This window comes from Leuciscus leuciscus, assembly GCF_965113295.1.
Source record: "Leuciscus leuciscus genome assembly, chromosome: 21".
Classification (NCBI taxonomy): Eukaryota; Metazoa; Chordata; class Actinopteri; order Cypriniformes; family Leuciscidae; genus Leuciscus; species Leuciscus leuciscus.
The window spans coordinates 874,552-884,759 of NC_138745.1; the positions used below are offsets into that span (position 1 = coordinate 874,552).

At 45.4% G+C, this 10,208-nt stretch overlaps 1 protein-coding gene across 4 annotated transcripts in view; it reads right to left on the reverse strand.

Moving 5' to 3' along the window:
* Positions 1–10,208, reverse strand: part of LOC309485296 (uncharacterized protein MYH16) — a 78,220-nt gene that overhangs the window by 16,895 nt on the left and 51,117 nt on the right. For all 4 annotated transcript variants that reach the window (XM_082152079.1, XM_082152081.1, XM_082152082.1 and 1 more), the window contains 3 exons: positions 7,983–8,110; positions 7,318–7,514; positions 6,115–6,247 (listed from right to left, as the gene is read on the reverse strand). In XM_082152079.1, coding sequence (XP_082008205.1) covers positions 6,115–6,247; positions 7,318–7,514; positions 7,983–8,110 — 458 coding nt within the window. The remainder of the gene's footprint in view (positions 1–6,114; positions 6,248–7,317; positions 7,515–7,982; positions 8,111–10,208) is intronic.

Below are 10,208 nucleotides of genomic sequence, written 5' to 3' on the forward strand. Positions count from 1 at the left end.
GAGGAAGAGCAGAGGAGAAAAGGAGTTAGTGGGTCACTGTAGGCCCGTGAGGAAGAGGTGAGGAGAGGAGGAACAGGCGTCAGAGGATCACTGAAGGCCCGTGAGGAAGAGGAGAGGAGAACAGGCGTTAGTGGGTCACTGAAGGCCCGTGAGGAAGAGGAGAGGAGAACAGGCGTTAGTGGATCACTGAAGGCCCGTGAGGAAGAGGAAGAGCAGAGGAGAAAAGGAGTTAGTGGGTCACTGTAGGCCCGTGAGGAAGAGGAGAGGAGAACAGGCGTTAGTGGATCACTGAAGGTCCGTGAGGAAGAGGAAGAGCAGAGGAGAAAAGGAGTAAGTGGGTCACTGTAGGCCCGTGAGGAAGAGGTGAGGAGAGGAGGAACAGGCGTCAGAGGATCACTGAAGGCCCGTAAGGAAGAGGAGAGGAGAACAGGAGTTAGTGGGTCACTGAAGGCCCGTGAGGAAGAGGAGAGAAGAACAGGAGTTAGTGGGTCACTGAAGGCCCGTGAGGAAGAGGAGAGGAGAACATGAGTTAGTGGGTCACTGAAGGCACGTGAGGAAGAGGAAGGGCAGAGGAGAACAGGAGTTAGTGGATCACTGAAGGCCCGTGAGGAAGAGGAGAGGAGAACATGAGTTAGTGGGTCACTGAAGGCCCATGAGGAAGAGGAGAGGAGAACAGGCGTTAGTGGGTCACTGAAGGCCCGTGAGGAAGAGGAGAGGAGAACAGGCGTTAGTGGGTCACTGAAGGCCCGTGAGGAAGAGCAGAGGAGAACAGGCGTTAGTGGATCACTGAAGGCCCGTGAGGAAGAGGAGAGGAGAACAGGCGTTAGTGGATCACTGAAGGCCCGTGAGGAAGAGGAGAGGAGAACAGGCGTTAGTGGGTCACTGAAGGCCCGTGAGGAAGAGGAGAGGAGAACAGGCGTTAGTGGGTCACTGAAGGCCCGTGAGGAAGAGGAGAGGAGAACAGGCGTTAGTGGATTACTGAAGGCCCGTGAGGAAGAGGAGAGGAGAACAGGCGTTAGTGGGTCACTGAAGGCCTGTGAGGAAGAGGAGAGGAGAACAGGCGTTAGTGGGTCACTGAAGGCCCGTGAGGAAGAGGAGAGGAGAGCGGCCGGCACATTTAAAGGGAATACAGAACTGAAATTTGATAAAATAAAATAAATATAAAAATCTAATAATATAATATAATATAATATTGACAAAAACATTTTGGGGAGATTTTTTTTGTTATTTTTGTATTTTATTTACCTCAAAATTTCTAGATTTTATCAATGATTTAATTTAATAACATAATGTAAGCACATTCTTCACATTCTTTCAACTTAAATACAAAATATCTCTATTACATGCACAAACCGTGTCAGAAAAGCTCAAAGTCTGTGTGACCTCTCGTGAAAACATATAATATCAGATGATACTTCATGATCTGGCCACTAGAGGGCCTTAAAGCTCTACATGGAGCAAATGAACGGTTCTTGTCTCCTAAACTCACTTTCTTCAGGTTTTGTCATCAATATATTCAGGTATATATTTAGACATTATAAAACAATTTGTTTGGTGAAGTTTTAGAACTTTTTTAGGTTCTGCATTGTAAATGTTTTCAAATCTAATCACTTCATATCTGTGTGCAGTCTGCACTGTGACTGACTGATTTTTATTTGGGAAAAAATAAACCCATTGCCCCCATTGTGTGTGTGTGAGTGTGTGTCTGTGTGTAAGTGTATGCATGTGAGTGTTTGTATGTGTGTGTGTTCTGCATTGGGGATGTTCTATAGTCTAATGCCTTCGTGTGTGTGTGTTTGTTCTGGATTGTGCCAGATGTTTTATATTTTTTTGGCAAAAACAAAAAAAAAATCCCCAATTTTCCCCCATTGCCCTCTTTCCTATGCGGTCACAGGTCAAATTGAACCGCGAAAGAAGTGTTAATATTTTTATTACAACCACATGAACTACTCAAAATCCAAGTTCAGGTGCGACAACAGTCCTGGTCTTGCCCAACCACTCCGATGAACTCTCAATTTTTAGAACAATGGAACAGTAAATGTTATTTACAGAAGTGAGCAATTAATTGTGGAGGGCTTTTGTAAATACAGCACTGCTCTAATTGCATTAACTTTGAGAGATTCATGCGTGTGGAGCACTTTTATGATGGACAGATGCACTTTTATGATGGATAGATGCACTTTTATGATGGACAGATGCACTTTTCCCCTCCTTGAACTGCCACCTTAACGTGGTGGAGGGGTTTGAGTACCCGAATGACCCTAGGAGCTATGTTGTCTGGAGCTATATGCCCCTGGTAGGGTCTCCCAAGGCAAACAGGTCCTAGGCGACGGGTCAGACTAAGAGTGGTTCAAAAAACCCTTTATGAGTAATATTAAATCGAGGACCGTGACGTCGCCCGGTATGGCGCAGCCAGGGCCCCACCCTGGAGCCAGGCACGGGGTTGGGGCTCGTATGCAAGCGCCTGGTGGCCGGGCCTCCCCCCACAGGGTCCGGCCGGGCTCAGCCCGAAGGAGCGACGTGGGGCCGCCTTCCCGTGGGCTCACCACCTACAGGAGGGACCGTAAGGGGCCGGTGCTGAGAGGACCTCGCTGGCGGGGAAGGAGCCTGAGATTGTGCGTGAGGTTGAGAGGTTCCAACTAGAGATAGTCGGGTTCACCTCTACGCACAGCTTGGGCTCTGGAACAATACCCCTTGAGAGAGGATGGACTCTTCACCACTCTGGAATTGCCCATGGTGAGAGGCGGCGGGCTGGTGTGGGTTTGCTTATAGCCCCCCAGCTCAGCCGCCATGTGTTGGAGTTTACCCCGGTGAACGAGAGGGTCATTTCCCTGCGCCTACGGGTTGGGGATAGGTCTCTCACTGTCGTGTGTACCTACCGGCCAACGTACCCGACCTTCTTGGAGTCTCTGGGAGGGGTGCTGGAAAGTGCTCCGACTGGGGACTCCGTCGTTTTACTGGGGGGATTGGGAGGAACGGCCCCCCTGATCTGTACCCGAGCGGTGTTCAGTTATTGGACTTCTGTGCTAGTTACAGCTTGTCCATAACGAACACCATGTTCAAGCATAAGGGTGTTCAACAGTGCACGTGGCACCGGGACACCCTAGGCCGTAGGTCGATGATCGACTTTGTGGTCGTATCATCTGACCTACAGCCGTATGTCTTGGACACTCGGGTGAAGAGAGGGGCGGAGCTGTCAACTGATCACCACCTGGTGGTGAGTTGGATCCGATGGCGGGGGAGGAAGCTGGACAGACTCGGCAGACTCAAGCGTACTGTAAGGGTCTGCTGGGAACGTTTGGCCGAGTCTCCTGTCAGAGAGATCTTCAACTCCCACCTCCGGCGGCGCTTCGACCGGATCCCGAGGGAGGCTGGAGATATTGAGTCCGAGTGGACCATGTTCTCCACCTCCATTGTCGACACGGTCGCTCGGAGCTGTGGCCATAAGGTCTCCGGTGCCTGTCGAGGCGGCAATCCCCGAACCCGGTGGTGGACACCGGAAGTAAAGGATGCCGTCAAGCTGAAGAAGGAGTCCTATCGGGCCTGGTTGGCTTGTGGGACTCCTGAGGCAGCTGACGGGTACCGGCAGGCCAAGCGGACTGCAGCCCGGGTGGTTGTGGAGGCAAAAACTCGGGCCTGGGAGGAGTTCAGTGAGGCCATGGAGAAGGACTATCGGCTGGCCTCGAAGAGATTCTGGCAAACCGTCCGGCGCCTCAGGAGAGGGAAGCAGTGCCCTACCAATGCTGTCTACAGTGGAGGTGGGCAGCTGTTGACCTCAACTGGGGATGTCGTTGGATGGTGGAAGGAATACTTCGAGGATCTCCTCAATCCCACCGTCACGTCTTCCATTGAGGAAGCAGAGGCTGGGGGCTCGGAGGTGGACTCATCCATCACCCAAGCTGAAGTCACCGAGGTAGTCAAGAAACTCCTCGGTGGCAAGGCACCGAGGGTGGATGAGATCCGCCCTGAGTACCTCAAGTCTCTGGATGTTGTGGGGCTGTCTTGGCTGACACGCCTCTGCAACATCGCGTGGCGGTCGGGGACAGTGCCTCTGGGATGGCAGACCGGGGTGGTGGTCCCTGTTTTTAAGAAGGGGGACCGGAGGGTGTGTTCCAACTACAGGGGGATCACACTTCTCAGCCTCCCTGGGAAAGTCTATGCCAGGGTACTGGAGAGGAGAATACGGCCGATAGTAGAACCTCGGATTCAGGAGGAACAGTGCGGTTTTTGTCCAGGTCGTGGAACACTGGACCAGCTCTATACCCTCTACAGGGTGCTGGAGGGTTCATGGGAGTTTGCCCAACCAATCCACATGCGCTTTGTGGATTTGGAGAAGGCATTCGACTGTGTCCCTCGCGGCGGCCTGTGGAGGGTGCTCTGGGAGTATGGGCTGTCCGGTCCCTGTATGACCGATGCAGGAGCTTGGTTCGCATTGCCGGCAGTAAGTCAGACTTCTTCCCGGTGCATGTTGGACTCCGGCAGGGCTGCCCTTTGTCGCCGGTTCTGTTCATAATTTTTATGGACAGAATTTCTAGGCGCAGCCTGGGGCCGGAGGGTGTCAGATTTGGGGACAACACGATTTCGTCTCTGCTCTTTGCGGATGATGTTGTCGTGTTGGCCCCTTCAGACCAGGAACTTCAGCATGCACTGGGACGGTTTGCAGCCGAGTGTGAAGCGGTTGGGATGAGAATCAGCACCTCCAAATCTGAGGCCATGGTTCTCAGTCGGAAAAGGGTGGCTTGTCCACTTCAGGTTGGTGGAGAGTTCCTACCTCATGTGGAAGAGTTTAAGTATCTTGGGGTTTTGTTCATGAGTGAGGGAAGGATGGAACGGGAGATTGACAGACGGATCAGTGCAGCTTCTGCAGTAATGCGGTTGATGTTCCGGTCTGTTGTGGTGAAGGAGGAGCTGAGCCGCAAGGCGAAGCTCTCGATTTACCAGTCAATCTACATTCCTACTCTCCCCTATGGTCATGAGCTGTGGGTCATGACCGAAAGACAAGTTCCCGGATACAGGCGGCCGACATCAGCTTTCTCCGCAGGGTGGCTGGGCGATCCCTTAGAGATAGGGTGAGAAGCTCGGTCACTCGGGTGGAGCTCAGAGTAGAGCCACTGCTCTTCCACATCGAGAGGGGTCAGCTGAGGTGGCTCGTGCATCTGTTCCGGATGCCTCCTGGATGCCTTCCCAGTAAGGTGTTCCGGGCGCGTCCCACTGGGAGGAGACCCCGGGGAAGACCTAGGACACGCTGGAGGGACTATGTCTCCCGGCTGGCCTGGGAATGCCTCGGTGCCCCCCCGGAAGAGCTAGAGGAAGTGTCTAGGGAGAGGGAAGTCTGGGCATCTCTGCTTAGACTGCTGCCCCCGCGACCCGGCCCCGGATAAGATGGTATGGTATGGTATGGTAGATGCACTTTTATGATGGATAGATGCACTTTTATGATGGACAGATTCACTTTTATGATGGACAGATGCACTTTTATGATGGACAGATGCACTTTTATGATGGACAGATTCACTTTTATGATGGATAGATGCACTTTTATGATGGACAGATGCACTTTTATGATGGACAGATGCACTTTTATCATGGATAGATGCACTTTTATGATGGACAGATTCACTTTTATGATGGACAAATGCACTTTTATGATGGACAGATTCACTTTTATGATGGATAGATGCACTTTTATGATGGACAGAGGCAATTTTATCATGGATAGATGCACTTTTATGATGGACAGATTCACTTTTATGATGGACAGATTCACTTTTATGATGGATAGATGCACTTTTATGATGGATAGATGCACATTTATGATGGAGAGTTGCACTTTTATAATGGATAGATGCACTTTTATGATGGCTAGAATTTTTATTTATATATATATATATATATATATATATATAACTCTTGATTGTATTGGAAATACACCTAGGATGATTTGAGGGTGAGTAAATCATAAGGTAATTTTAATTTTTGGTTGAACTATCCCTTTGAGAAAGAAATTCGAGTTTAGCTTTTCAGCCATTTTGACAGCCCTATACGGCACTGCTCTACTTGAACTGACTCTGAGATATGCATGCGTGACAGTATTGATCAGAGACGGGTTCTGACCTTCTCCAGATCCACACTCAGCTCCTCCAGCTCTTCCTGCAGACGCTGCTTGCTCTTCTCCAGGCTGGAGCTCTTGGTTTGCGTGGCTTCCAGCGCCTCCTCAGCCTCCTGCAGTCGCACACACAGCTTCTTCCTGAAACACACACCGTTACTGAGGAGAACGAGAGTCGTGGACAGAACGATGGCATGCTGATGTTGCTCCAAAAAAGTGGATCAGATCAAATCTTAAAAATGTTTTTTTAAAAAGTAAAAAAGGATTCTGAAATGGGATTCGATCACGTAATCCAGACTTGGTTTTGATCTGGATCAGTGTGTGTTCAGAGTCGATTCTTTCTTTGGGGAGACAATAACTTTATTTATCGAGCACTTTCGACTTTACAATTTTACAGAACGTTTACATTCACAAACAGCGGTAACACTTTACAATAAGGTTCATTAGTTAACATGAACTAAGAATGAACAATACTTCATCAGCATTTATTAATCTTAGTTCATATTCATTTCAACATTTACTAATACATTATTAAAATCAAAGGTTGTATTTGTGAACATTAGTTAATGCACTGTGAACTAACATGAACAAACAATAAACAGCTGGATTATTATTAACTAACATTAACAAAAATAATAAATACTGTAATAAATGTATTGCTCAGTGTTAGTTCATGTTAGTTAATACATCAACTAATGTTAACTAATGAACCTTACTGTAAAGTGTTACCCAAACAGCTTTATTACACACTCCATGAAAGGGAATATTGGAAAAACAATAATAGGGGCACTTTAACTGTTACAGTGATACAGTAGAATAATCTGGCTGTCTATTAAGCATTATAGTACAGTGCACAGCCTTAACAATTATTGACTACAGGGGGACTTTAACAATTAATCGTGCAGCTCTAATAATCTAGTGAGTGAGTGGAGGCGGGGCTCATTTGCATATTCATAGAACCGTGCATACTAAATGAGGCAAGGGTGTCGAGTTACATTCAAGCTATTTATTCTCATTTTTATTCAAGGAAAAAGATGAGTTTTAAGGGATAAAATGACTGACTACAGGGGGACTTTAACAATTAATCGTACAGCTCTAATACACACATAACACAGCACAATGAGAGATTTACATGCAACTTGAAAATGCGGTTCATTTTTGACCTGGAACCACATTAGCTGTGTCAGTACGTTTACACCATTGATGCATACTTGGTTTCCTCGAGCTCGTCGCAGTGCTGGATGGCATCGGCCTCGAGGCGGCTCCTCCAGTGTGAGATTTCACTGTTGAGTTTAGAGACAAGACGCTGGAGCTCCTGTTTGCTCTCCTGCTCCTCCTCAAGCTGCTCCTTCAACACGACACACTCCTGGCGAACCGCGGACAGAGCGCCGCTCAACGCCGCTTTAGCCTGAACACACACAACCACATCACTCACACACCGCCTGGATCCTCGCCAGAGACAGATGAAGGAAACCAGCAAGCAATTCTGCGTTTAAAAGACGTCTAATAGCCGTCCAAACACACCTTATATAGTAACATGTTTAGCCAATCTAGCCAGACGTCAAGGCAAAATTTGGGCTGTCAGTAAAATTTGTATAGACGTCTAAACCAGAGCCCAAGAATAGACTAGTCATCAATTAGATAACAAAGAAATGAAATGAGTGAAGAAATTAAACCAAACACCTTGTAATCACTGTTCACTTTGCTGACATGATGGAATATCATACATCTCACAAGTTATTATGGCAAAAATGGCATGTAACCAAATTCAAGGTTATTTTATCTAGAAGTGTGTTACTCATAGCCGGACTATATCGGGTCTATAGTTAATCTAGATGGAGAAATGATGGCTATTGCTGGCTGGGATCACACACACCTTGAGCTCTTCCTCGAGCTGTTTCTTGAGCTCCTCGTGTTGGGACATCAGCAGGGTTCTGGAGCGGCTCAGGTGGCTGCCCTTGTTCTCCAGCTCCTCCATCTGCCTCGCAAACTCATTGTTTTCAACTGCAAAAGCAAGATTGAACACTTATAAACCACTTCAACGAACGCTTAACCGGACCAGCACATGGATTAAACCCTTGTGCATCCCTATGGGCATTTTTGTCTTTTTCAGTTGTTTTTTTTTGGATCATTTCACCTCTGTTAATGCCAACTGCGTACATTTTAGCACAGGTCTATATTTTAATTGGAATTTTACTATTTCACCCCCATTCCCTTTAAAAAAAAATCTATTTTGCACTAGTTACATAAAATAGTTCCTCTCAGGACCTTAAAATGAAGATACCAAAAGGAAAGTTTGTTAAAAACCAAAATCTAAAAGGATATTAAGATATATTTAATACTTCTTGAGTTACAGGGATGCAAACATGGGGAAAAAAACACAAGAAGTGCGTTTTCCCATTTTTTAACTGTCACCGTTGGCATATAATGAGAAGGATTGATAGTCAACAAATTTACTAATAAAATAATACTAATAATACTAATAAAATAATAATTTACTAATTATTGTAAAAAATTAAATAATGATGCTGCCGTCTTTCTAAAATCATATTTACCCCCCCGTAATTTGGCTCCAAATCTCAGGTGAAAATTGTCATTTTGATCCCTTTCACAAAATAGTAGACAAAATCCATGACATTTAATATTTTGTCTTTCTTCTTCTTCATTTATGCATTTCTTTCACCGACAAAAAATTATCAAAATAAAAAATGTTAGCCTGGGAGCTCTGGTTGAGTTGACTCGGAATGACCCAATAATATCTCCATAAATAAAAAAAGAAACTGGCTGGAAACCAATGGATGGTTTGTAGTTCTCTTTCGAGGGAACTTGCGCTGCGTTGATGACGCTTTGGGAACGCCCCTGCCTGATTGTGTCTGAAGCACATGTGTCAACTAGTCCAATGGCGAGAGTGGGCGGGTGACGTCAGGACCAGGAACAGGGATTTTCCTGGTCAAAACAAGGTGGAGGTGGTAAAATCCTGATCATGTATTTTAATAATAAGATAATTAAATTTGTATTTTTCGTAGACCATCATATAGCCTATTGTGTTTCCCACAGTATTTTTGTGGGTGGAGCTTGGTACCTCCAGGGGGGGTCGGGGGTCATGCCCCCCCCGGAAGAATTTTTTTTACATTTTAAAGATAATTCATTAATCTGGTGCACTTTGAGTCATACGAATCCACTGTTAAAAATAAATAATCCACCGCCAACCGCCCAAACCTATGATATTCTCTGATTTAGATATCTGCATCTGATCCTCAAATTACAGTTACTCAAATTCTCAGTTAAGCATGATAATATAACATATAACTATAGATAAAAGATAACTATAACATTTATTTAAAATAAAAGTTCTTCTTTTGGCAAAATTACATTTCTTTAATAGCCTAAACAGAGGCTTTACTCCCTTCAAACTTCAAATTGTCAATGTTTCATTACATCACTGTTGGAAAACAGTCTTATCAGAATATTTATTTTACCTTTATAAAGGGCATTTTTTCCCCCCAATTTTATTTAATGTATGCTCCATCTTTCATTTCAAATTCTTAAATTTGATCAATACATTCAATTAGAATAATAAGACACTAGGATGTTACCAATCAAATTAAATAATTTACATTGAAAAATTATGACTGTATTAAATAAGATTATAAGATTGTTTTAAATATTTTTTTTAATATACAAATAAGGAATGATCAAAAGAATGATACTTTGAAACTAAACCGCCAGTAGGTGGCGGCAGGTGACCGTCTTAATGAGCGAGTTTATACTTTGTTACCGTCAGTATATTATTATCAATATACTGATATACAAACTGATATACAAACTGATATACAAAATACTCAAAACTGTGTTCCTTCTAGCTATTTCCTCACTAAAGAGAGTAGTAGATCTTCAGGCCTTATCGGTATCCCCATCGTGCCTGGAACTTTCACCAGGGATGGTCAAAGCTTTCCTCTATCCTAAACCAGGATATGTACCGAAAGTTCCAGCTAACATATGGCAGCCTATCGTTCTGCAGGCATTCTGTCCTCCTCCTTTCAAGGATCAATACCATGAAAAAGAGCACTAGACAACTATGTCCACAGAGCTGCCCTGTGGC